This window comes from Crassostrea angulata, chromosome 6 (genome assembly GCF_025612915.1).
Source record: "Crassostrea angulata isolate pt1a10 chromosome 6, ASM2561291v2, whole genome shotgun sequence".
NCBI classification, from domain to species: domain Eukaryota; kingdom Metazoa; phylum Mollusca; class Bivalvia; order Ostreida; family Ostreidae; genus Magallana; species Magallana angulata.
In genome coordinates, this window is record NC_069116.1 from 14146183 (window position 1) to 14170475 (window position 24293).

Genomic DNA, 24293 nt, shown 5'->3' on the forward strand with positions numbered 1-24293 from the left:
TTGATCATAACCAATACAGCATTGTAATGTATACCTTTCGAGTATGAAAAGTCCTTTGATACACTGTAACATAGAAGAGCTAAAAAACATATGTTTAGTCCATGTTGTCCATTGTTTTCAATTTTGCTTTAACAATATCGATCGATCGCAATATACTTCACGAAAAATGAACTTTTAGAAATAGTTTATTCTAAACAGAATTAATAAACCTAAGAAAGAGAAAAGTAATGTCATTTTATATCATAATCAACATAATTTATTAATCAAATGGGGTTAAATGATCTAACATCATATCTTTAGTAAATAATCAGACTTTATTAGACAGGTTAATTGATTTCGTTCGGATTTGTCATTTATAACTGTTTCCAGCGCAACCATATACCTATATAATAAACCATCACCTATAATGTATAAAGTACAACCTATAACCACTATTGTTTTGAGTGTATGTCATCTAACAGATGATAGATTTACCTTTGAAATTTAAATCCCATAGGAATATGATTATTCCTATGACAGAACATTTTTTCCCTACTGAATGAATGAAAAAATCCTAACGGAGAATTCCACTAGGATTTTACTAAATGTCTCACGGAATTTTAAAATCGGAAAATTAAATGCCCTAATTAATGTTTTAGAAAATTACACCTTATTCTAATATAAATGCTACACTTTTGTCCTATAGGAAATAAAACTTCAAAATCCTTTAGGATTTACTAAATGTCCTATTGGAAAAAAATTTCAATTTCCAATTGGATTTTCATTTTTCAATGTAAATATCTAAATTGTCGGTTTATATATATATATATATATATATATATATATATATATATATATATATATATATATATATATATATGTCTGCGGACGGTATGTCCAACGTAAATTTGAGTTTCCTAAGAACGATAACTCTTAAATCTCTTAACACAGATTGATCATGTGACTACCTTATGTTCTGATACACAAATGGTGGAATTGGAAGACATCTAGTGTTACTAAACTCAGTTGTGTTTATTGTATTTAAATTATATCCCACATATAATGTGGATAATTCACAAAAACTGAGCATGTCAGAAAACAGCTATGGCAGTTCGTGAAGTTAAAGTGTGTTTACTGGGGGTAAGATTTATTTAGGACGGTTATGTCAGTCATAACAACCGCAAAGAGAAAGTAGACTTGTTTAGTGTCTATCTATACATTTTTAACGATAATACGTCAAGATAGTTAAGTAGGGTAACTTAATGTTTTACTGTAATGAAAAAGACTTGAAATGTACAGTATAAGCATGATAAGTGCGAAATCCGAAAGAGGAACGAATTTTTCAAGTAGTTATGATTTATTAATGCATCTCCTATAATAAGGTAGTCACTGAGGTATCTAAAGTTAATGCGATATCATCTGACCATCTGATTACAACAAGAATAGAAATTGTTATGCTGTTGGACTATATTTCAGTAGACATGGGTCTATTTTAAATTGCATGGCATATGATGCTTATATATTATATTTATGAGCCCAGTATATATTGATGTATTGAGGTTGACTGTTTTTTTCTGTGTGTACAGGAATCTGGAGTGGGGAAGTCCAGCATCGTCCTGAGATTTGTCAGCGACTCATTCAAAGGAGCATTAGAAAGCACCATAGGGTGGGTGACCATTACAAATAATGTAAACTTGTTACATTTGGTTGTGTATGCTATTTAGCATTTTCGACAGATTGGCTTCTGCTAAATCAAGCACATGCATACCGCTATATGTATAAGAATAGTCACGTTCATGAATACGCTAATTCAAATAAACGCCAGCTTGTTCTAAAACTAACTTTCCGCCAAATATCATACATATACATATACATATACTACATTTACAGTATTGCGTGACTAGTATGTATGCACATGCAGGCCACTACAAAAGATTTTTAGATATTGGTCTATAAAATTTGTAATGGGTGTGAATTAGCATTAATTATAAAACAGATAGTATATTTTTGAAAATTCTTAGTAAAGGGGCATGGTCACGATTTTGGTCAAAAATTATTTTTACGATTTTAATGTTTACAATGCTTTCATAAGGCATTTTTATTAGGCAACAAAAATTATAGCGTGATTCGTTGAGTTATAAGCGAGTTACAGAGCTTGCAATTCTTTGCGATGTAAACAAAGTGTTTGTTTACAATTTGAATGTTGAAGTGAAAATTTCAGTTTTAGGCGTAAAATAAATGTGTTAAATGTTGGAAACTGTTTATTTATGCTTAAAATGAATAAGAAGATCTAGAGAAATCAGCTTGAAAAAGGTTTAACTGGTTTAATTAAACCTATGTAAACAAAAACAGGGCACGGGCCTTGTTTACATGACAAGGACTTGTGAGTCCTGTATCTTGCTTATAACTCTATGACTGACTCTCATGTTTTATTTGATCATTAGAAATGCATTCCTAAAGCATTGTAAATAATAAAAACAGTAAAATAAATTTGACCAAAATCATGACCATGCCCCATTAACAAGAGAAGAACTGTATACAGCTCCATTGTCATAATTAAAAGATATAGTATCTGTTTTATAGGTGATTTATTCTTTCAATACTGTAGATAAAACAACAGGAAATAAAATCCTGTTTCATGGTTATTTCATTAATTTCAAAACTTTTCCTCTTATATATTGTATAAAACCTTATTCATTATTACCGGTATGTTTTTATTAATAAACATTTGATTGCAGTGCCTCTTTCATGACAAAGAGATTAGAAGTTGGGGATGTGTCCTATCAGTTTCAGATCTGGGACACAGCGGGTCAGGAAAAGGTAGGAATCACATACACTGCTGAAAGTCAGCAAAATGCCCGCATGGACTACTGTAAAAGTGGTTATTCATGCTGATGGTGTCGGTACACGTTTTCTATAGTCAAACAATACGTGTGGATATTAAATATGCAGATGCATGATTTGCCACATTTTAGTTTTTATTTTTTTTATCATATGCGCAGGTATATTTTACGTTTTTATGTTAGGTTTTATGTAACGAGTGTAAATTTCCCCTACCCATAAATAACCACTTTTACAGTGTATTTGAAGGGAAAAAATTATCTATATTTTTTCTTGTATTCATGTACAATCGTCTCTCCATTTGGGCTAATTTTCTATAATTTTTAAAGAATCTACAGTTTTATTCAATAGTTTCATTGATTATTGTACCCCTTTAGAAAAAATCTAAATAAAGATATCCTTTCTAACAGTCATGACATTGTATCATCACATTGTTACCCTTCTTAAACAGTTTGAATCCATGTTACTAGTATATAACTGAATGCAGTATACATATACAGATAGGAAAAACTTGCACATGTAGGGTTCATGTATTATGAATGATGGCTTTGCTATTATTATGAATCACTTATTCAGAAGCACAACATTCTACAACTGTTATATATGCAGAAATATTGTTTGTAAAATTAGTAAGTTTTTATTCTTAAAAAATGTTACCCTCAATATTTTATTTCATTTACAGTATAGATCTCTGGCACCTATGTACTACAGAGGGGCATCAGCGGCCATTATTGTGTACGACATCACAAGGGAGGTAAGTGTGAGATTGTACTGGTAAAGTAAATTAAATTGTCCCAAAACCTAAGTTATAATTCTTATATGCTTTATGCATATTCATAGCTGAGATTTTTTTTAAAAAATTACCAGCAATATGATTTTGGTAAATGCATTTTAGTTTGATAATTTCAGGCCACTTATAGAACAGTAAAGGACTGGGTCAGAGAGTTGAAACGAAACTGCACAGCAGACATGGTGATAGCTATCGCAGGAAACAAGAGTGACCTTAATGACCTTCGTGAGGTCAGGGCACGAGGTAAGAACATAAAGAAAAACTCCAATCTTGGTTCGATATTCCAGTTTAATATATGTATTTTACGCAAAAATTAGTAACTGAAACAACATTTAACAATAGGGGATAATGGTTTGATGTTAGGAAAAATAAAAGCTAGTAGGTATGCCATAGACCTGACTCTACCACATTTACCAGGTACATTGTAAAAGTAATGTACATGTAGTTTTAATTTTACTTAAACTTCAACAAGTTTGACCTCTTTTTTGAAAGAGGATGCAATTGCGTACACATCTAAATAGTAAATTTTGATGCTTCAGATGCCGAGGAGTATGCCCAGTCCATTGGGGCTTTGTTCATTGAGACAAGTGCTCTCTCAGCAGTCAATGTGCCACACCTGTTTACTGCAATAGGTAAATCTGTCTTCATTTCTCAATAGAATGAAAGCAAGCGTATAAAACCATGTGTCACTTTCAGTAAATGTTATTGCTGTTCAGGTAAATTGTGTAACATTAACAGTGCTGTAGATTGGATCTTTCTTGTCTTTGGTTTACAGCTGAGGGGCTTCCCCCTGAGGACCCAGTGTCTTTCCGTCCTGGGAGCACTGTACAATTACGCCGCCAGGACGAAAGTGCCCAGCCAAAGTCCTCTTGTTGTGGATCAAAGAAGTCAAGATGACCAAAAGCGTGATAGCTAGAGAATTCTTGATAAACTTATACTCTGTTTTCTCTGAAACACAAATTTTGCTGTGTTTATTTTAGAGATGTGATATGCTTTTGTTTTAAATGATCATTTTTACGAAACTGTTGACACGTGACAATCAAGGTGCTTTGTTCAACCGTGTTTACAGTTTATAAATCTATGACTGGAACATTCAGGGTGCATACTCAAACACTTAAATTGTAGATGTAAATGTATCAGAACAGCTGTTGGACGTTTATTCTGATCTTTCTACATGGCAAGAAAACATTCTGTAGTGCTTTTATTAGATTAGTTACTAATGCTGTTACACTTGTGCATTAATTGCTTTTATCAATTAATTATCTGGGCATAAAGAAACAGCCATTATTAGTTTATTTAGAAATACTGTACACCCTGTTTCATTTACAACAACTTTATTTCACAATTTATGTGTGGAAATTTCTATATTATAATGTAAATTTTAATGTTAAATATCTGAAACAAATTAATTCATAAACAGAGTGCATGGTATTCAAAATATTTTCTCATAGTGAGTAAAAGGTGGGTTACAGTAAGCTTCACATGTACTCACAAAATGTTTTTCATAAAATAATTTTAGCCTAAGTTTTGTACATACTTGTATACAGTAAAAGCATACTTTTAATGTGTTATAGTTCTACTATATCACTCATAAACCAATATGTATTTTTAATGATTATTGCTTACCGGTATATTTTAAAAAGATGATTTTAGTTAGAACATATCAGTATTTACAACTTCCATATTAAAGTTTTAAGTTTTCTACCTGGAACATCAAATTTTACTGGTTTTAAACAAGTTTTTATTTTTCTATACTCTTTGGTATTATGTAGAAAACCTTAGAATATGTAACAAACTAATATGATTTATTATATGTGACATTAAGTCTCACATGTATTTATTTTTTGATAATCAAGACATTCCATGAACAGAAAATAGAGTGATTTTTATATCTGTATTCTTTTACGGTTTTATAACAAACAATTGAGAATAAACACATGTGAAAATATCTTATATAAATTGTTGCTTTAATTTAGGTCTCAGTTTGAATATAGATTCAAATGGTGAACTAAGGACAGAATTTATGGAACAATGGCTTAGTATATGGATTTTATTTAATAAAAGTTAAAAACACTGTATGAAAATTGAGGTAAACTTTTAGTTCAAGGATAAGTCCCTATGATTATTTGGCAAGGAATGAGACATATGTAGTCAATGGTAGAGAAGAGCATATAGGGCCTCTGGACTAAGGTATTAGAAATAATTACCTTGGACCCTGACCTGCAATCGTGTCAAGTTAAGGTGATTGTGCAACTTTTAAGTGAGATATGAGCCAGATTGGGGGGGGGGGGATATATGTAGAGCATTTTCACAGAGATTATAATCAACTTGGACCTTTCTGCTAGAAAATTTGATCCAAGTAATTTCCCACCCGTTACCTTTACGCAAAGCACAATATGAAAGAGCTTTGACCAACAAGAGTAGTGAAAAAAACTTCGGAAATAATCGGACGGTTCCTAGTTGTGAGTATAGCACATCCAGATTGGAAAAAAAATCTTAATTGTCGCTATTAAAATATCAACCGTCCAGTACTTGTAGAGTGCGTTTTGAAGTTCATTTTAATTCATGGATAAAGCCATTCAAACTAAAAATCAAACAAATTTGTCGACACATTTTTATTTTCAAATACGAATACTACAGTATTCAGAATACAACTGTTCAGCGCTGCGCATGTTTAATAAACTAATGTTTTTACAATTCACAAACAAAATGTACGATCTTCTTGTGCTTATAAATTAAATCTTATCAGAAGTCAAACGTCACTATGCAGCTGGAGACGATCAAATGAATGGGAAAGGAGGTTCCTTAGTACTTGCAAACAATCAGAAAATACCTAATTCCAGCAACTGTTTTCTGCCTTATTTATTATCGAGTAGTTCGGAGGGCTGGACATACTCCGGTTCTCTCTGTTCCATAGGAATGTAAAGGTCTTCTGCATTAGCCGTAGGATTTGAAAATGATTCTATTTCATCAAAATTAATCAAGTCTGTCTCCGTTTTCACACTAGACTCATCGTTTTCTATATTCCCTGAGGCTAGCTGATCACTAAAACCGGGCAGAGGTTTAGGTTCATCTGAAGAGATTTCTGAATTTTCTGCGAAACTTTCCATAGCTCCACTGTATCGTGCTATATTGGGGAATGGGTTTTGTTGTACATTCTCTTTTTCTCTAAGTTTTATCTCTGTTTCTGTCTTCCACTGTTTTATATCGTCCATACTGAACGGTAATAAAACGTCTAGAACCGGTAACTTATTGGACTGATCCTGAATGTCCCCACTCAGCAAGTCTACCACGGGTGCTTGTTTCGATGGACTCAAAACTGGAAGTGTTTTTGAAGCTTCGAATGGTATATCTCCGGTTAGAAAATCTTCAGAAGCTCCTTGTCCCTCTTTTGATGACACAGCACTGGTGGGTGTGTCGGTATTTGGTGACATAAGCTGTTTCGTCACTGTGTCGTTGGATTCATAGAAACGGTTACAATGGGCATGTGCAGTGCGTTGCAAGGGCCATGTTTTGATGGAGGAGATTGGAGATTCTTTGCGTTCTTCTGCAGCCGCAGCTGGAATGGTCTCGTACAAATTTTGGTCATAATCCGATTTGGTTTCGGCAACAGCATTTGTATTTCTTTTGACTTTAGAATACAGAGAATTATTTCCAGTATTTTGCTTTATAGGCCAGGATGCCAAAGCCGTGACCTCGTGCTCTGCATCCTCCGAGTCAGAGCTGGATGAAGATCGATTGTGTCCAAAGGCAGTGAACGAAACCCTTTTCTTTTTTGTGTCTTTTATCACCCTTCGAGACGGGGGTAAACTAGATGGCCTTTCGGGAAGACTTGGAGGAACCTCATCCGGGTGTTTGTCACTCATGCCCAGGAACTTTTTCAAGTCTTTCCTATATTTGTCAAGATCCTCGTATTCACTTTCGACGTTTGCGTATTCCGAGGTCTCGTTCGTTACCGTTTTCGTTGGTTCAGAATGCGAACGTTCGTGCTTCGGTTCATTCAGATACATACTATGTGGATGTGAAAAAGATCTCACGAACCCAGAATTCATACTTTCAGACACCACGATTGCTTCTGGAATGGATACACTTATTTCTGAATATGAAATAGCACTATCAAAAGATTCTTTACTTCGATGGGTCGTCTCATCAGTCGTAGACGGTTGGTAACTGGATGGACAAGACACTCCGGAATCGTGGGATCCGACAGAAAGGGAGCGTTTCTCCTCCTCGGTTTCAACAGGGAGATGTAAATCACTCTTTACAACAGTTTCGATTGTTTCGAGTGTGGACAAACATTCACTATTTAAGTTTGTGCTTGGGGTTGGTTGTGAATCTTTTTCAAAGTGCAACTTAGTCTCATTTATCACTTCTTCTTGGTTGTTTTCTAAGGATTGTTTGTGTCTAACATCAGCGGGGATGTGGCTATAACCATGACTATCCAACATAATCTCCACTGGGGTTGGACTACCCTCTGTTGTGACAGAAACTGTAGCAACAATTTGGGGTTTTACTTCAACGTTCTTCTTCTCTTTTAAAGTCAAAGTATCATATTGATGCGACCTTTTGATATCTAATGAAAGACTCCTAGTGTGTGTATTCAGACTTTCCTTGGATCCCTCTAAACTAGAACCATTGCTTGCCATATTTAGTGAATTGCAGCGAAGTCGCTCGGAGTTCTCATTCTCTTCCAAAATAGCGGTTTTTTCCAAGACACGCTTAATGGACAGCGTTGGAGAACTGGTCGTGGACTGTGTCGCCGATACATTGCTGTTCATGGAAGAAGTCCTACTTCTCTGATCCGAGTTTGTCAACAGATTGTGAAATCCTTTCTCCATTGACATAGTCCTATCTCGCGTGTCCTGACTCACACTGGAACTCCTCCTTCTTAGCTCTATTGCTTTGTTGATATTGGTTTTAATTGCTTGTAATATGGATTGGACCAATGCGGTTTGGAACTCAAAATTAGCTTCTCCACAACTTGCTTTCCTGTAAATTTCAATTTACACATTAAGAAAGTTGAAGTACTTAAAACGTGAAAATACTTTGGCTTAATCAAATTCCAGTATGTCACGAGTCTATCATTACTTACGCTCCACTTTCTATAAACAAGATGTTCTTCCGGTTTTTATCCATGTAAAATCTTTTCAAACAATCAAGTCTCCATTCCATTCCAAGTTGACCACTAGTGCCCTTTATGGCGATTACTTCCGGTGTGATGACCATTCGATATTCTCCAGATATATTACATCTTTTTGCCTCATCATTTGTCACGACAGTTACTTTGAAACCATCTACAATAAGAAAGTACAATGTTTATGTGTATTGGAAGACTCTATTGACGTATTCTTAGAGGAAGTAAAACTCAAAGGGGCCTCTGCGATAAACACCGAATTTCAAACTCTGAAGAAGTGTTCGAATAAGAATACTCTATATGATAGAACTGACTTCAGTCACAATATTACGAGATTTAATAACTTCTTCTATAATTAATTGTGATAAGACTGCACCACATTGTATTATTCTATTAATGAATGATAAACTACCTTTCTCTGTGTTTTGGTTAGGTAAAAATATTTGTTTGAAAGCGGAGACCCAGAGATCCGTCTCTTCTTGTGATTCCGTGCACAGAACCAGAGTGGGCGTGGTCTGTACAATCTGGAAGGCCAGTTTGTGTGTTTTGGAGTGACAGGGTTCAACTGCAGTGACATTCTCCAGCAGGTATGTCTGTTTGTCGGTAGGTGGCGGGTTAATCTTTGATGATGTCTCGTTCAGGAAAAACTCTAGTTTTGCCGCCAGGGTCCCGGAAGCTAAATTACTCATCTCTTGCAGCACAGCCCATCGCCGTCTCCACGTCTAATATAAAAGTCATCAGTTAAAAAATGAGATTCAAATGACTTCCTTTCTATGCGATATGTAATGCTTATTAACGTGGACATAAAGGTCAAATACACATATATAACACAACATAGGTATACTGGTAATTACAATAAATCTGAAAAGTATTTTTCTTGTCACAGATTTTCTATTTTCACAGAAGTACAATGTATAAACTGTATATGAGATAAAGCAAACAGCAAGTTTAAGATGTGTATTTTTTTAGCTGGCATTTTTTTCGATATATCGTAAATGTAAGTTCTATGTCCCCTTGATATTTTTTTTTAGCCACGATTTATTGTTAAATATAAATAATGAACTCAAAATATTTATTTATATCAACCACCAAGGACGTGATATTTTCTTCTGCACTTTGCCGTCGCTTAACTTGCTCCAGTAACCCTGGACCAGCAATGACCCGACTCCAGCTAGATACACAATCTGAGGGCTTCAATCAAGCGTTATCAGCTGTGATATTATGTAAATTAGCTAGATAAATAATAATATAAACAGAGCTGTGATAATGAATGAAAGGGCAGGGACACAGTATATCGGCTGCATAATTAGTCTACAATCTGTTCATTAAGTACTTTTAAAAAGGCTTTATTAGTCGATCATATCAAACTAAGATTATAAAACTCTATATGACTTTATTCGCATTTTATATACATAAATTATGATTTTTTTAAGATATGAGGAAAAAAAAGGATATTGTTCTCTTAAAATTCTATCTATAAATAGTAGAACAAAACTATTTTTTTTTCTCGTTATACATATGTATAAGCAACACAAAATATTAATCGCGAGTTCTGTGAAATTGTACTTTTTTTATTTGTTTGATATGTTTCTTTTATTCTGAAAGGGAAATTTTGGTCCATTTATACACGACTGACGTAACATTTATTTAATCGTTGTACATGTATACATATGAATTACAAAGAGTTTTATACGTAAACAATAGAAAGTTAAATGTAATCAATTGTAATTACTTTCTTCCGTCCGAACTTGTTTGTAGAAGAAAAAAAACCAGTCTGGAGTGCCGTCGCCTAACATCTGATCATGTAAACAAGACATGCAAAAACTATGATACGATACTAAGGTAGGTGGTCATTTTGAATTCATCAACTTGTATATATGATTATTCTTTTTTTTAAAAATACATACAATAAAAATCATAAAATTCAATACCTTTAGTTTTCTGCCTTTGATACAAGACGGTTCTTTAACCTCCAGATATCCACATTTTTGTACACCCTCCATTCAATATCCCTCGTCTGGACTAGTCAACGACTTGTTTGATAATAATAGTCCATGAGGACATTTCTACTATCTCCACTGCATTAATATGCATCAGTAGAATTACCTTCAAGCGATATCCCCGCTGGCCGTACTCCCCGCGTTATCAATAGATGTGTGGTAAACCAGAGAGAACGAATCGCGGGCTATTGGTGGATGGAGTCTTAAGTCTTTATACTTTGAACTTGATTTAGAGTGAATGAGTAACATTCGGGTTTTAATATGAATTTCTAAATATTTTGATATCTTAATCAATTACGTCACATTTCAATGTATACAGTATGTTTGTACTAGCACTTCCCGAACTTGATATAGGATATCGACATTTTTATCTTTTATTCATTATTATCGAATCATTGTTATGATAAGATCATTTTCGGATACATGTAAATATATAAATGTAACTATATGTATTTATTGAAGGTATTACAACACGTGTTTCGATCGAACACGTGTTTAACTGGTGTTTGTTATGAAGACTAACCAATTTGATTGGTTATTATATTTATAGAAAACCTGTTCTACAGGTATTCTCGTAAGGTACGCACGATTTGGTAAAGAATTGAGTTTTAAGTCATTCGAAGGCTCTCTCTCAGTGCAAGCAGACGTTTCTTAGCATTACCTATGGCTAATACAGACCACGAGGAAGATATATTAATGGAAGAAGATACTGCTCATAGGCCTCCAGAACAGAATACGGCTAACGCATTCGCTTTGACCGACGCAGTTAAGCTGCTTTCTACGGCCATTTCTACACAATTTCAACAATTAACGGAGAAGTTACAAGAAGATAACAAATCTTCAGCACAGCAACTTTCTAAGAAATTCAAAGAAAATATAGCTGGAAAACTGAAGTACGAAGGGAATAAGGTACAATATTTGTTCAATGAAGAAATATTAGATGAACTTGAAAAACTCAAAGATTTGTCTAAATACAATGAAAATGTTGTCAAAAGAATTAATGATAAACTTAAAACTAGACAAAAGTATATTAGGATGGCAGACGGGTCACCTGCAGGGTGGAAAACGGTTCAGGAATACCAATGCAATGATATCGCTGACGACTCGGACGACGAGAAAAAGATCAGGAGTGCCGAGAACAGAGCTCTCAGGAACAGTAAACAGAAAAAGTCACGCTTCCAACCGTACTTCAAACCCGTACCCTCTGCTGCTGCCGGTTCTGCTGCTCAGTTGTCTGCCCTTGCTCTACAACATACCAACACTCTGCAGACCAATGCTGGTGCCTCGAACTCGTTCAACCAGCCCTTTCGATCAGGTAGTAGACGTACCCCACAGCCCAGCGACGTCTGCTACAGGTGCTTCCAGACTGGGCATTGGAAGACCAGATGTCCCCTCAACATCTCCACAAGTTCAAATCCCAAGTGATCTTGATGATTTTGCAGAATTATTTTCGGTCGGCAGGTGGACGTCTTTATTTGACAGCGCTCAGGATTCATCTCTTTTGAAGCTTGCGGAGTCCTTACCGAATTACTGCCTAAAATCAAAAGCCGAAAATACAGTAAAGAAATATAGATAGAAGAAGCTACTCATGCAATCACATGGGCTCATGACATGGCTGGATTCCCTAATCCTTGTGATTCCACCTTTGTTAAGTTTGTGAAAGAAGGTTGTATCAGAGAACATAGTCACCCTGTCGTTAAGAAAGAACCGATTTCATCAGATATATTGTCTGCTGTTGTTGAAAAGTTTGGGAAGAGTGATGCAACACTATATGACCTTCGAACCTGTTGTATTTTTCTTTTAGGATATGCAGGTTTTTTGCGTTTTTCAGAAATTGTAAACATAAGAAGGTCACAATTAGTTTTTAGTGACTCTCATCTAACATTGTTTATTACAAAAAGCAAAACAGACGTTTACAAACAAGGTTCTTCTCTATGTATATCTAAAACGAATTCTTCTACTTGTCCTGTATCTATGCTTCTCCGATATTTACTTTTATCAGACATTGATGAAAGGTCGGAAGACTTTATTTTTAGGCAAGTTACATTTTGCAAGAAAAATAACTCATACAAGCTTAGAAATAATAAACAACCTTTGTCATATACAAGAGTACGAGAATTAGTGTTGTCTACATTGGACAGTCTAGGCTTAGATTCAAAGAAATATGGTGTTCATAGTTTGAGGTCGGGTGGGGCAACTGCTGCAGCCGCAGCAGGTGTCAGCGATCGTCTTTTTAAAAAACACGGGCGTTGGAAATCTGAAAATGCCAAAGATGGTTATGTGCACGAAAACTTACAAGTTAAACTGTCTGTTACCAAACAACTTGGGTTATAATTCAAATGTCTTTTCTTTCTTTATCGTCGAACTGCACTTCTGAGAGCGCTTCTGCATCTATATACGTGTTGTTATTTATTTTATAAATTATTTATGTTCGTTTGAGTGTTAACGAATAAGAACATAAATGTATTTATTGAAGGTATTACAACACGTGTTTCGATCGAACACGTGTTTAACTGGTGTTTGTTATGAAGACTAACCAATTTGATTGGTTATTATATTTATAGAAAACCTGTTCTACAGGTATTCTCGTAAGGTACGCACGATTTGGTAAAGAATTGAGTTTTAAGTCATTCGAAGGCTCTCTCTCAGTGCAAGCAGACGTTTCCCCACCCACCCGCCCTCAAAGATAGTCATAAATGTTTGGTTTTATGAAAAATATATGCATAAATATTTTGCTAATATGTGTTGTTTTGTTTTTGTAGAGAAAAAGAACACAAGAAAATTGAATTATGTGATTGTATACATGTAATAATTAAACTGCACTTCTGAGAGCGCTTCTGCATCTATATACGTGTTGTTATTTATTTTATAAATTATTTATGTTCGTTTGAGTGTTAACGAATAAGAACATAAGAAATATAAATAACTCAGATCAATTGTATATTCAATTTGAAATCACATCATTAATATATTGATACTACCTGTAAATAAGCCCAATTAGGTCTTTTAAAAAAGACAGCAAAATAAAAGGTTTATATGACAATTTTATTATCAATAGTATCATGAATAGATATACGTGATGATGAGTTTAAAAAAATTCACTACAATATATGATGAATTTTTGAGACACATTACAATGATTGTGGACAGAAGACAAAACGAGCTCAAATAAGATCGATTTGTTAAAATGAATAAATTAAATTAAATCCACACATGGATTCTGATAGAAATCTTCCAAAAGATACGAGTTCCAGCTTCATTCAAGATTTCGCTGATCTTCAAATCCCCAAGATCTCTGACTATAGAATCTGTTTCAAACAGAACTTCATGCCTCCTTGGGGTAGGAGAGGATACATTCCATTTTCTTCGTTCGAGGATTCTGAACAAATATTTCCTTGTATTTCTCCCCCTCTCTTACGAACATAGCGACTTTTCGCTGATTGTAAGCATTGCGAAAGCTACAGAAGAAAATGAACGAACAAATTAACGATGCAAATTGATCGGGCATGATTTGATGACAATAAGATGCTTTTCAGTTCTGTATAATACTTACAAGAAATATTTGTATTTTGGTGGGTCCTTCTTGGATGCACCCAGAGAACGTCTTCCGAATCGCATGCGATCTTAAAAAAGAAACAAAGTTAAATTTTTTAGAACATTTATTTACATACACCTACATGTACAATATTATATAATTCTAATACTGAGTACATATATGTAAATATAATACCTTTTATGATCCAGGCACTTTTCTTAACAGATTTCGGAATGCCTTTCATGCTTTGTGGGATTCCTTTCGCAGACGACAAACTTCCTTTGAAGAATTGCGGGATTCCTTTGATTAATTGGATACTTTCTTTGATTGCTTTGGGAATTCTTTTGATGAGTCTGACCCCACTTCCCAATAGCGAGCAAGTCCACTTCAAGACTGAGGGAATAAAACTACTGGCTACCACAGCCACAGAAGCTTGTCCCATCTCCATAGCCATCTGTCAAAAAGGGATCATATCACACATAATACTTCTGTCATAAATGATTGAAGAAAATCATGACATTTTTTATTTTCAACATAAAACGACACGTTAACTTGCATTTGAAATCAGTACATATGTTGATAAAGTATATGTACATATACATGTTAATTTAAATCCTTGGTTTATGCTGCGATTAACATCTAAACTCACGGAGTACATATCCTCTATCCCCGGGCAGGGTTTGGGCTTTTCCATCACACCCAGCCAAACGCAAAACTTTTCAAAAGAGCTCAGATGTTTTTCTTCGCTTTATGAATGCAAGATATAAAATTATTTTTATAGCGAGCGCAGCTCGCCGGCGCGCAGCGCCGGCTAGCGAAGCGAGCTCTAAGAACCAGTGTGCGCGGGAAAAAGAACGAGCTAAACCTACAGTTCATCAAACAAAATTTTTTGTCTACGTCCCATAATGCTCTCTAATGTTTACACCCGTGGTGCTATGCCAAAAATGGCCGACTTTTAACTCGTAATTTACGGTGACTTAAAGTTTGAAGACACGTTTTGAGTACCGCATATGCTTTGGGGAGACTCAAAAGATTTGTTACATGCTTCCATACCTTCGTATCGAGTCGAGAAACGTAAACAAAGACGAACAAAGTCATGGATGACGTCACAGTGCACTCGCGCTTTTTTTCCCGGGAAAAATTTAGAGGTGGATCAAACATCTGTAATGAGTGTACTGGCTATTTCAGTATAGTCTGCGATACCTGCCTCATTGACATATGATTTGTTTTTAATCTTTTTTTAATATAGAGATTTTATATATATATATATACTAGCAAAGGTCATACTTTACTGTCATATATCGATCCATTTTTAAAGTAATTGTGCATGCATGTACCGTGCAGTAGGCAGGTAAGTATATGAGTAGGGAGGAAATAAACAATAGGACATTTTGAACTAAATAAAAAGGAATAAAATGAAAAAATAAACAGGTAAAAAAATTATGTAGATATTGCATATAGTCATACCATTAAATAAAAGTGGGAAATTACACACCTACAAACAGGTACCGGGCTTGATCTCTCTCTCTCTCTCTCTCTCTCTCTCTCTCTCTCTCTCTCTCTCTCTCTCTCTCTCTGGGTAGGGGGTTGCGCTGTATATATCATAACCATTAAAATTAATACATTTGGCATACTTATTGTAGAGCAATACCCTCTCAAAAAATCTTTGACGTTCTTTGATACCTAAATAAATCTATAAGTTGACAATGATGCAAGGTACAGTGTGTGTAATTCTTGCTGCGCTCGCCAGAACGGTAGCACCGTAAAACATATTATATTAGAAATATATAGTAAAAGTTGGTCAAACTTTAAAAGTAAGGCGGTGATGCACAGCTCTGGATCTGGTTTGGAATACACTGAGACTCACCAGAGGAAGTATTCTCGATGTTGGGCTGCGAGCACCAGTAGGACTAGACACAATACAGCCATGATGTATCCTCTCTTTGTCCAGTTGAAAACAAAGAGAGCCATGATGATTACAAAAAAATCACTGACAGCTCAATACTGCAGTGATGGAGACAATGCAATGACGTCACAATTGTTTTGACGCATTTATATTTGTTGCGTCATTTACACTCGGAACTCTTCGAAATTTGTCGTTACAATATATGTAAGCATGATAGGAACTAAATATTGACTCACATTGACGAGTTTTCTCTGTCTGATTTGAATATTTTTTTTTCACACAATGAATTCCATCTTTAGGCATCTGAATAAAAAAAAACTAACATGCGCGGACCAAGATTTTTTCCGGGGGAGTCTAGATCCGAGCATGAACCATGGGCGTCGGAAACGGGGAGGGGGGGGGGGCTTAGCCCCCCCCCCCCCCACACATTTTTTGCAAAGTTAGACCTAACCATTAGGCATATAACATCATAGAGGGTTCAGCCCCCCCCCCCCCCAACTTTTTCTCGCAGCAGAGATAATTGTTCCTAAATTTACCCCCCCCCCCCCCCCGAATTAGGAATTTCATGATTTGGGGAAAAATTGGGTAGGTAATAATTTATTTTGGAACTATATGTATATATATATAGTTTGGGAATTAGGTGGGTTTTTTTGCTTGTCAAGATTTCTGAGGATTAGTCTAGCACCCCCACTTTCAATTTTCTTCCGACGCCACTGTGAACCCATAATTATGAATTAATGCATATATTAAACAAGTATCAACATATTTCAAAGGACATTGAATTTAAACAAACACTCATAGCATTGACATTATACAATTGTGTATAATTTTATCTTGTTCTTACTAGTATCTTATAACTTTCTAGTTTGACTGACATACATATAGCAAAAAATCTTTAGTTTGAACTTTTAAAACTATTTGATTATGGTAAGTAGGCGAGTAGTTAAAAAATAATAATATAATTAATTAAAATATCGATATTATTAATAAATGGATTAATCTCAGTAACGTTCGTGCTGTGGGGTTTTGGAAGTTAAGGTTTATAAAGTACTTATTTCCTCACATACAGTAGGGTTTGTGTATTCAGTAGTAGAATGGAAATTATTAAATTAAGCCAATAACCATGATAATAAATATTTGTACTTTTATTCTCAAGGAACCATAATTTGATACCAATTAAAATATGATATAAAAACAGTTTATATTGTTTATCAGAGACATAAATAACTTGCTATTTATGTCTCTCTGTTTTATGGCAACCTCTGGAGATGTTTTGCCAAAACCCAATCTGATTAAAATAAGATCTTTGATCCGCTCTGACAAATTCGATGTCGCTACACAAAGATCTGATCTTTGTGTAGCGACATCGAATTTGTCAGAGCGGATCAAAGATCTTATTTTAATCAGATTGGCCAAAACCCGTTGTGGGTGGAAAGGGGGGATTAAACGGGGAATAACTCTTGCCGGAAACTACGTAATCAATATAAACATGGCAGAAGACGAAAAATCGCCGTTACTGCAGTCTGCTGATGAAGATGAAGGCCCTCGACTTAGGCACCACCATACCTTCCCCACAATACACAGAAGCTTGGATCTAAGCCCAGACTCGCCCCCTGAGGCGGATCACATCGTGTGTGTCTTCGTAGTCACGTTTGACACGCGTTCAGGTATGTATGGCCAGATTTTGCCATCATAACATTCATTACATGACCCTGTACTCAGCTGATATGCTCAGGTTTTTCTCAAAATAAGCAAGATATGGTGAGAATTTTAGATTTTAAACTTGCTTTTATATCGAATTATTCTTTTGGACGTTTTACTTTTCTTTAGTCAAATATGAGCTATAAAAAAAATAAATGTATGTGAACATGGTGAATAATTTAATGAAGGTGGAACAAAATGAATTACATTTATGACTGTCCTTGTTTATTTTCATTCGATGCTCATATCCATTCAAGATACTGCGATAATTAAATATAGTTAGAAACGTGTATGGCTTTTTTTTCTAAAGGAAACATGATAGAATGGTGCGCTCCTGATGACTTTGAGTTGGATGGGGTGGAGTTTAAAGCTATGGTCAGTGGATCTCACACACAGCAGAAAGATTTTGTGTAAGTAATATCCATTAATGAATTGTAGACTCTCTCTCTCTCTCAATCACCATTTGACTTTTCTTTAAAACCATCGATATGAACCAATTTGTTACCATATATTCAAATATTTAAAAAAATGCCCTCTATTGTTTATATAGCTGCACATGTATTTGAAACTTTTTATTATTTATTTGACAGATATTTCAGGAAGGAACGGCTATATGGTCTGGCCTGTTATGAGAAGATGTCTGTTGAGAGTGAGATAGAGCGAGGGGCAAGGATGAAATCTGTCGGGATTCTGTCCACATCCTACACACTGCTTTACAGACACATACAATTCTTAGAGGCACAAGTCAGGTACATACCGATTTACAACAAAGGAGTGTGTGCATATAGATAATGAATTTGCTTTTGAATAAAATCCTTTATTTATTTTGGACCTTTTTAATGTATTTAAACTTGAAATTGTACCTGTACATTGATAATAAAATTTTTAAACAATTATGGTTTTTATCATGATCTGCAGAGACTTTTTTTTTACTCAGCTATTTTTGTTGATCTGTTTAGACACCAGCTGGAACTACCAGGGGTCTACTCACAGCTTCAGGCCTTCTACAATGATAAGAAAGGAGTGCTTCCAGACTCAGCTAGTTCTCTTGTAGTGAGCCCAGCCTCCACCCCTTCCACCCCCAGCAGTCTGCTGCCTGAAATGAAGGTTCAAAATTCACCAATTTAATTAATATTATTAGGCTTGTAAAATTGCTCCTTTACAAGGAATAGTCGCTCGGAGATGACCCAGCATGGGATGTTGTTAAGTCTTGAATAGTTCATTGTAGAGGAGCTATTTTACAAGTCTAATTTTAATCAGATTGAGAATTTACTTGCTGTGGAATCGTTAAAATTTGTTTGGCATATTTTCTTGGATTTCTATTTTTTGCAGATTCATGGGGTATAAATTAGTAAGAAATACCATAAAACCCTTGAAAAATAAGCCACCATAAACTCTAAAAATTCTTTAGTCATCAAAGAAAAATAACTGTATCAATTCAACTGTTGTTTTATTAAAATTTGTGTCATTCAGTATCAACTTAAAGACTCAATTTTGTCACAAAATCAGCAATATTTCCTAGTTAAATTTTTTTCCATTTGAATGCTGCATTATTAACTTAGTGAAGCTAGGAGGGAGTTTAAGAAATAAACTGATTTTGCATTACAGATAACCCACCCTGCTGGCTGCTTCTCTCAGTTCATTAAGTTCTTTGGTGCAAACATCTTCACCTTGTGGAAGCTTGTTCTTTTGCAGAAGAGGATACTCTTTTTCTCCCCACCCCCAATAGGCGTGGTCTGTTACAAAGGTCAGATTGACATAAGTTCATATTAACATAGGATTTCATTGTTAATCTTGTAATACAGTATTTCATTGCAACCCATATTTTCTATTTTTATTGCTGACGACGATAATGTTGAAATTGAGCAAGATAATCAATGTCTATGGTTCTTTTGTACACTGTAGTGCACTACTGATTGAGAATGGTGTATCCCTATTGAAGTAAGTTCTACTTTTATTCAGTAAAATAACTTTAATTGTAGTGTACTGTGCATGTTGTCTGGGGAATCATGAAGTAGGAAAACTGGGACACGAGGTGCAACCCCATTTCTATGTTAATGTGGCTGATATAGAGACCTTGGAATCAGAAGTGGCTTACATAGCATGTAGGTGTATACCCAGTATATACAGTAACATGTACTTATTCCCTGGCTTTGGTGTCCTTAAGCTCACATAAAATCCTAGAACAGTAACATGAATGTATAATATCAATATATAAACAATTGTTTCTTGCACTTTTTTGGTAATATTTACATCTCCGTATTACTGCACACATTCATAATACATTATAATGATGTTGGAAATGAATAACACCCTTCTGATGTTGTAGGTACGACGGAGAAGATTTTTGAGAGTAAGACCTCCTTACACGATGTGTATGTGGATAACCAGCTGATCACAGCCCACACTCCTGTTCTAAAAGATCTGCTGAAACTTAGCGACGCCGATAAGGACAAGTACAACAAACTCCTCAATCAAAGGTTAACAGCTCACCCGCTTAGGATTCGGTCTTATCAAATACTTGAAAAGTTGGGAATTACATGTTATTGTAATGTATATTATAAACCTATAGTACATAAAGAAGTTCAGAACATATTGTCAAGTGTAAATACATTGTACATGTCTTTGTTTTTTCAATAAAGGTCTGCTAATCAATTTTCGTATGAGGGAATGGGAGAAGATGCCATCGATGAAGAGGAGTTAGTGACGTCGTAAGTGGTTTTTTTACTTGATTGTGACATTCCCACAATTTAAATTATATCGGACTTTAGATGAGGTACGTGAGTTTACTTATTATACAATTGTACACATGGATGTGTACTTTGCAGATTTTTCACTCAGCAGAACAATGACTTGTTCAGCACACTGCTCGATGTGGCCCACTCACATGACCGTCAGCTGACCTCTGACCACATGCGCAGCATGGGCCTTGACCCCCAGGGGGATCGCACCTTCCTGATGGAACTAGTAGAGCATTATGGGATAGATGTTGTACTCATGGTAGACAATCCTTGTTGTCCGAAGTGAATCAGTAGTGTTATTTTGGCTACTTGGCCTCTTCATCAACGGTAGGAGTTGTCTACGAACCTGTACTGTTGTCATTTTATTAAATCATAAATCTAAGATCAGATCAGTTGTAGCATTCCAATCCATTATGATTAATGTTTTGTGACCAATGTTTGTCTGTGATACCATGTAGTTTGAATGACAGAAATTTGGCATTTATGACCAATGTTCACAAACAATGAATGGCTATGCTCTGCTCAATAGAAGGAAACCATGGTGTTTCAATATACACTCAGTGTAAAAAGTGTTTGAAAATACACAATACCCATATATTGAACTTGGTCAAGCAATTTAATGTGTACAAAAAATACAGTATTTCTAGAATCATCAGTTATTACAATGTTTCCCATTGGTTATCAATAAAGTATTTTATTGTACTGGGAGGTAGCTTTCTATTAAGTAAATATTTGTAACAGTCCGTGTGATAATTTTAAAATGTTAATGGAAGTGAATAAACCACAAAATACTCACACTGAATGGTCAACAGTCAAAATTAAACCAATCATGGTTTTAGTCAATACAAACTGATGTTACTTTAAAGAAATTGTATAACTCTGACACTTTATGATACAAGCCTGGTACTCTAGCTGGTACCCTAATTAAATGATGTCAGAACAAGCTTTGTCGCTATTCTTTATGCTAAATACAAATACAAATAAATTACATTCATTGTATTTGTATGAACTTTTGGGTGGGGATACAGGGTCAGGGCTGCAAGAAAATTTTTATAAATTAATGATAACCTTCATTGAAAAACCTCTGACAGAACACAAAAATATATGTTTTAAAATTTAATATACATTACCTTAATTTATAGATATTTTATCCATGGTTGAAAGTTATTTTAAGTAGGATATGACCTTAAAAAATCATCTACCGGGCATTTCTTTCTTTAATGATGAATACTAGTATTAAAAATAATGCTTGAAGATTAAAGTTAATGAATTTAAAAGTATTGTTATAAATATGCTACAGTGTAGTATATTGAAAATAGTAAACTTCATATAAATTGATTTGATGCTATTTTCTGAAGTTAAGATATACATGTATATGTATATGTAAAGTACATGAACTTGTATATGTCAGCTAAGGTTGTACGTGTACTTGTGTTTTGTAATTCATAAAAATAGCATAGGAGAAATACTGATTCTATTTATTTGATGTTGAACACTTTCGTTCGAAAGTTATTTTATACACTTTTAATTTTTTTTTTCATTCTCTTTTCTTTTTGTTATTTATAATCGTTTATCTTGGTGCATATAATTCCCAAATGAATATTTGCATACATGGTACAGTGTTGAAGGTCTTTCTGTAGTAATGGTTTTTATGACAATTTTGCGATTTTTTCTCCACGTCTACTGCTTGTAAAATGACTTGTTGCTTTGATACACAAGAATGATGTCTTCCCATGGCTTAAAAGAGAGGAATTGGTTTATACAATACTATTGTGTTAATATGTGATATAATGTATTTGCTGATGTATCCATGTACATTGATATCCTTTGTTCACAATTATTAAAACAAAATTTATGAACAAAACTTGACACTTAAATGTAACATTTTATAATGCACAACACCTTTATTATGGATGTAATATTATTTATATTATTTAGATTAATGTTGTTTTTAACCTGCTAGTACATGTGTATTAATTTGATAAAACCAAAAGTGTTAAACACAAATAATGCAGCATGTTCATGCATTGTTGATTCACTGCATGAACAAATACAGACACAAAGTTTAATTTAGCCCAGAAAGTGACTTTTACATGAATTGGAAATTTATTTTGAAAATGCTTGTATTTTTTTGCTTTATATTTTTATGTATTCTAGCTATCATCCTATTTTTAAAATTTTGTCTCTATTTTTGGGTGCTATTGGCAAACTTTTCTTTAAACAATTTTGCAGAATATTGAACTAAATTTGCTGATTCAAAAATGTAATTTTAAAGAAATTAACTTTTTTTTATCCTCATTCCCCTTAAAAAAAAAACCAGTACATGTATAACATTGAGAAAACATTCAACCACACAAAATGTGTTAACTTCACATGGCAAGCTTGAGGAGAAAATGTCCCCCATATTTTACCTTCATGCTGACACAACACAATACCAGGCTCAGATATCCGAAATAATATTTTTTTTTTCCAATGTAGATGTAGATAATAATGTATATAAAAATTTAAAAAGAAATAAAGAAACATGTCAGTAATTTGTTTATGCACAAATGGAAAATTTATTGCAAATCTACATGTTCTTTCTTTAAAAGTTAGAATAAAAGTAATACGCTATTTATCAAGGCAATTTCTGATTTTTTTTTACTCTGCCTTTCCATGTGTGTATTCAGTGTTCTTTACAAATTTTTTCATGTATTTTTACTTAATTGTAAATGTTAAAGCCAAAATTTGTTTTGTACCTTATTTTCTGAAATATATTTAAAATCTACTCCATTTAATGTAGTTCTAGCAGCTATAAACCCTGCTGTAAGTAAAGGTTATCATTTCTTGGAAAATGATGTATTAGCCTATCATGTTTGAGATTAAATTCATTTGGTTCTCCATAGTTTTAACATATTACATGTATCATGTTTGAGATTGTGTTCATTTCTACATATGGTTAGTTTAACAATATACACGCATTTGATTAAGAGCCTGCAGACTATTACTACTAATAGATTTAATCTAATTAAGTTTCAAGTAGACTAAAGGTTTCATAATGATTTGTATCACTTTTAAAAATGCCTTTAAAAATCATGTAATGTAAAAGTTGCTAAAGCAATATGACTGGTTACAAGTATGTGTTAAAAACAAAAGAAGGAAAATGAAGATACATGTTATAACATCCCTTGTTTTTCTTTTAACCCTATGCTTAACAAGTTAAGACTAGCCAAATCTTGTTTACTTCATATGTGCAATACTGCTTTGTTTATAAAATATCATCTTGTTACAAAATAAAATCTTGAACATGGAATTTGTTTTTTATTTGTCGCTTTATATATGACCACATCCAAGAACTAATTCTTTTTATTCAATAGCAGGTTAAATTTGTTCACCGGTAGTGGTAAACCTATTGCAAATCATTTGTTGGACTACAAAAAAATATTGATATTGGTAATAATTCTTAATATGGTACATAATCAAAGAATGTAAACTGTAATGCATTTCCTCAAGTTATCAAAACAAATTTTGTTGAATACATGTATGTGTATAATGTACATGTAATCCAGTACATGTATGTGTATAATGTACATGTAATCCAGTTCATGTATGTGTACACTTTCTCCATGATCTTGGAACTATGAAATTCAATTACATATGCATTGTTAGTAATAATAATAAAAAAGA

The 24293-nt window shown here is 34.2% G+C and overlaps 5 protein-coding genes across 6 annotated transcripts; 3 read left to right on the forward strand and 2 right to left on the reverse strand.

Annotated features, from left to right (window-relative positions):
• The first annotated feature begins 936 nt into the window (after nt 1-936).
• On the forward strand, nt 937-5560 carry LOC128188016 (ras-related protein Rab-22A-like). Its single transcript, XM_052858777.1, has 7 exons — nt 937-1119; nt 1566-1645; nt 2718-2799; nt 3503-3574; nt 3730-3853; nt 4150-4242; nt 4386-5560. Exons 1-7 carry the CDS (start codon nt 1084-1086, stop codon nt 4505-4507), a joined length of 609 nt encoding a protein of 202 aa, XP_052714737.1. The 5' UTR covers nt 937-1083; the 3' UTR covers nt 4508-5560.
• Nucleotides 5561-6214: 654 nt separating this feature from the next.
• LOC128188007 (uncharacterized) lies at nt 6215-10897 on the reverse strand. The gene is made up of 4 exons (XM_052858764.1): nt 10676-10897; nt 9157-9466; nt 8703-8904; nt 6215-8599 (listed from the first exon to the last, which is right to left on the reverse strand). The coding sequence occupies exons 1-4, from the start codon at nt 10745-10747 to the stop codon at nt 6469-6471; spliced, it is 2715 nt and encodes a 904-aa protein (XP_052714724.1). The 5' UTR covers nt 10748-10897; the 3' UTR covers nt 6215-6468.
• Nucleotides 10898-11423: 526 nt separating this feature from the next.
• On the forward strand, nt 11424-13651 carry LOC128188014 (uncharacterized). 2 transcript variants are annotated; one of them, XM_052858775.1, is made up of 2 exons: nt 11526-11653; nt 11779-13651. In XM_052858775.1, the coding sequence occupies exon 2, from the start codon at nt 11780-11782 to the stop codon at nt 12167-12169; it is 390 nt and encodes a 129-aa protein (XP_052714735.1). In that variant the 5' UTR covers nt 11526-11653; nt 11779; the 3' UTR covers nt 12170-13651. The 2 variants fall into 2 exon arrangements, with proteins under 2 accessions (XP_052714734.1, XP_052714735.1); XM_052858774.1 differs by having other exon boundaries at nt 11424-13651.
• Nucleotides 13652-13833: 182 nt separating this feature from the next.
• LOC128188015 (uncharacterized) lies at nt 13834-16250 on the reverse strand. The gene is made up of 5 exons (XM_052858776.1): nt 16147-16250; nt 14929-15025; nt 14475-14733; nt 14298-14367; nt 13834-14202 (listed from the first exon to the last, which is right to left on the reverse strand). Exons 1-5 carry the CDS (start codon nt 16248-16250, stop codon nt 14070-14072), a joined length of 663 nt encoding a protein of 220 aa, XP_052714736.1. The 3' UTR covers nt 13834-14069.
• Nucleotides 16251-17623: 1373 nt separating this feature from the next.
• On the forward strand, nt 17624-23919 carry LOC128188011 (DENN domain-containing protein 11-like). The gene is made up of 9 exons (XM_052858770.1): nt 17624-17852; nt 18197-18296; nt 18477-18635; nt 18846-18993; nt 19495-19633; nt 19869-19991; nt 20216-20366; nt 20529-20597; nt 20715-23919. Exons 1-9 carry the CDS (start codon nt 17675-17677, stop codon nt 20911-20913), a joined length of 1266 nt encoding a protein of 421 aa, XP_052714730.1. The 5' UTR covers nt 17624-17674; the 3' UTR covers nt 20914-23919.
• Nucleotides 23920-24293: the final 374 nt, after the last annotated feature.

What these genes read in the sequence shown, in the direction of transcription:
- LOC128188016 (XM_052858777.1), top strand. Translation starts at nt 1,084, where the DNA reads ATGGCAGTTCGTGAAGTTAAAGTGTGTTTACTGGGG. An exon ending in TTAAAGTGTGTTTACTGGGG is followed by an intron (nt 1,120 to 1,565) that starts GTAAGATTTATT and finishes CTGTGTGTACAG; the next exon opens with GAATCTGGAGTGGGGAAGTC. An exon ending in GCATTAGAAAGCACCATAGG is followed by an intron (nt 1,646 to 2,717) that starts GTGGGTGACCAT and finishes ATTTGATTGCAG; the next exon opens with TGCCTCTTTCATGACAAAGA.
- LOC128188007 (XM_052858764.1), bottom strand. Translation starts at nt 10,747, where the DNA reads ATGGAGGGTGTACAAAAATGTGGATATCTGGAGGTTAAAGAACCGTCT. An exon ending in TCAAAGGCAGAAAACTAAAG is followed by an intron (nt 9,467 to 10,675) that starts GTATTGAATTTT and finishes CTTTTATATTAG; the next exon opens with ACGTGGAGACGGCGATGGGC. An exon ending in TAACCAAAACACAGAGAAAG is followed by an intron (nt 8,905 to 9,156) that starts GTAGTTTATCAT and finishes TTCTTATTGTAG; the next exon opens with ATGGTTTCAAAGTAACTGTC.
- LOC128188015 (XM_052858776.1), bottom strand. Translation starts at nt 16,250, where the DNA reads ATGGCTCTCTTTGTTTTCAACTGGACAAAGAGAGGATACATCATGGCT. An exon ending in AAGTGCCTGGATCATAAAAG is followed by an intron (nt 14,368 to 14,474) that starts GTATTATATTTA and finishes TTCTTTTTTAAG; the next exon opens with ATCGCATGCGATTCGGAAGA. An exon ending in CCAAAATACAAATATTTCTT is followed by an intron (nt 14,203 to 14,297) that starts GTAAGTATTATA and finishes TTTCTTCTGTAG; the next exon opens with CTTTCGCAATGCTTACAATC.
- LOC128188014 (XM_052858774.1), top strand. Translation starts at nt 11,441, where the DNA reads ATGGAAGAAGATACTGCTCATAGGCCTCCAGAACAGAATACGGCTAAC.
- LOC128188011 (XM_052858770.1), top strand. Translation starts at nt 17,675, where the DNA reads ATGGCAGAAGACGAAAAATCGCCGTTACTGCAGTCTGCTGATGAAGAT. An exon ending in TTCTTAGAGGCACAAGTCAG is followed by an intron (nt 18,636 to 18,845) that starts GTACATACCGAT and finishes TGATCTGTTTAG; the next exon opens with ACACCAGCTGGAACTACCAG. An exon ending in GAAGAGGAGTTAGTGACGTC is followed by an intron (nt 20,598 to 20,714) that starts GTAAGTGGTTTT and finishes TGTACTTTGCAG; the next exon opens with ATTTTTCACTCAGCAGAACA.